The 1053-nt window shown below is 37.5% G+C and overlaps 1 protein-coding gene across 1 annotated transcript in view; it reads right to left on the reverse strand.

Moving 5' to 3' along the window:
* atp10a (ATPase phospholipid transporting 10A) overlaps positions 1-1053 on the reverse strand; it is an 82195-nt gene that overhangs the window by 75713 nt on the left and 5429 nt on the right. Inside the window, exon 2 of the mRNA XM_014028519.1 lies at positions 262-466. Within this exon, the coding sequence (XP_013883973.1) occupies positions 262-466 (205 nt within the window). The remainder of the gene's footprint in view (positions 1-261; positions 467-1053) is intronic.

Raw genomic sequence — 1053 nt, forward strand, 5'->3', positions numbered from 1 at the left:
GCGCAGTTTTCTAAATTTTTCCATACGTCAACTTTTAGTGTGAAAGCTGCGCAATCCTTTATGCATGAGGCCCTAGGTGATTTTTGGTGGAAAGTCTTTAAGGTTTAACTAAAATAAAATGAACAAAGTCAAACATAAAAACAAAATTAAAGAACATAATAAAAAAGGTTTTGGTAAGCTTTCTTTAACAAAGCTTAAAGTTCTGATACGGATAAGTGTGATGGCGTCCCGTCACTACAAARAAATTAGTTTGAGTCTCACCAGGTCAAAGAAGCTCCGGACGACCTGCCTCTGCTTGAGGTTGGTCTCTCCATCCAGGGTGGCGGTCTCTATGTGACACAGGCGGTCCGGATCGCTGGAGCTGAGCAGCAGAACGTCGGCAGGTAGGATCTCATTACACCGTAGCCTGATAAAGTCTCCAACACGCAGCTCTTTCCAGTACTTTTCCACATAGCGTTTCTCCACTCTGCCGGAACAATGTACAACTTTACTCACATTATTTCTGCAAAACAGAGAAAGCTCCAAATCTCACATAACAGGGTTTCTACATGAAGACATTTACCACTGATAATGTTTTCATTATGATGAATTTAAAAAATAAATAGAACACATTTAACCCATAACTGCTAACTACATGTGACACCTGAATGCACCTTCACAGCATCTGATTTAATCTGTAGGAACTGATTGTTCAGACATTTAATGAGCAGCCTAAAAAAAGGTCCAAGTAAAATAAAATATTTTATTACTTGATAAGAAGAACTGAAGTGATTATTATAGCTTAATTTTTCTTTTTATTTGTTTTTCAGGGGAAATGTCAAATTAAGGTTATGAATAGTTTCTCAAGAGACCAATATTTTTCTTTGCTCGTTGTTACAGTAGACAAAACTGACTCGTCCAAATATTGAAAACAAAACATGACATTGGGAACCCACTTTGTAAGTGAAAAATTCAATATTCATTGGGCCTCATGCAAGAACCGTTCGTACGCACACATTTGTTCTTAAGTTGTGCGTACGAGTGATTTAGGAGAATTTGTGGCATTCACCAATG

Source organism: Austrofundulus limnaeus, unplaced genomic scaffold (genome assembly GCF_001266775.1).
Source record: "Austrofundulus limnaeus strain Quisiro unplaced genomic scaffold, Austrofundulus_limnaeus-1.0 Scaffold775, whole genome shotgun sequence".
NCBI lineage: Eukaryota > Metazoa > Chordata > Actinopteri > Cyprinodontiformes > Rivulidae > Austrofundulus > Austrofundulus limnaeus.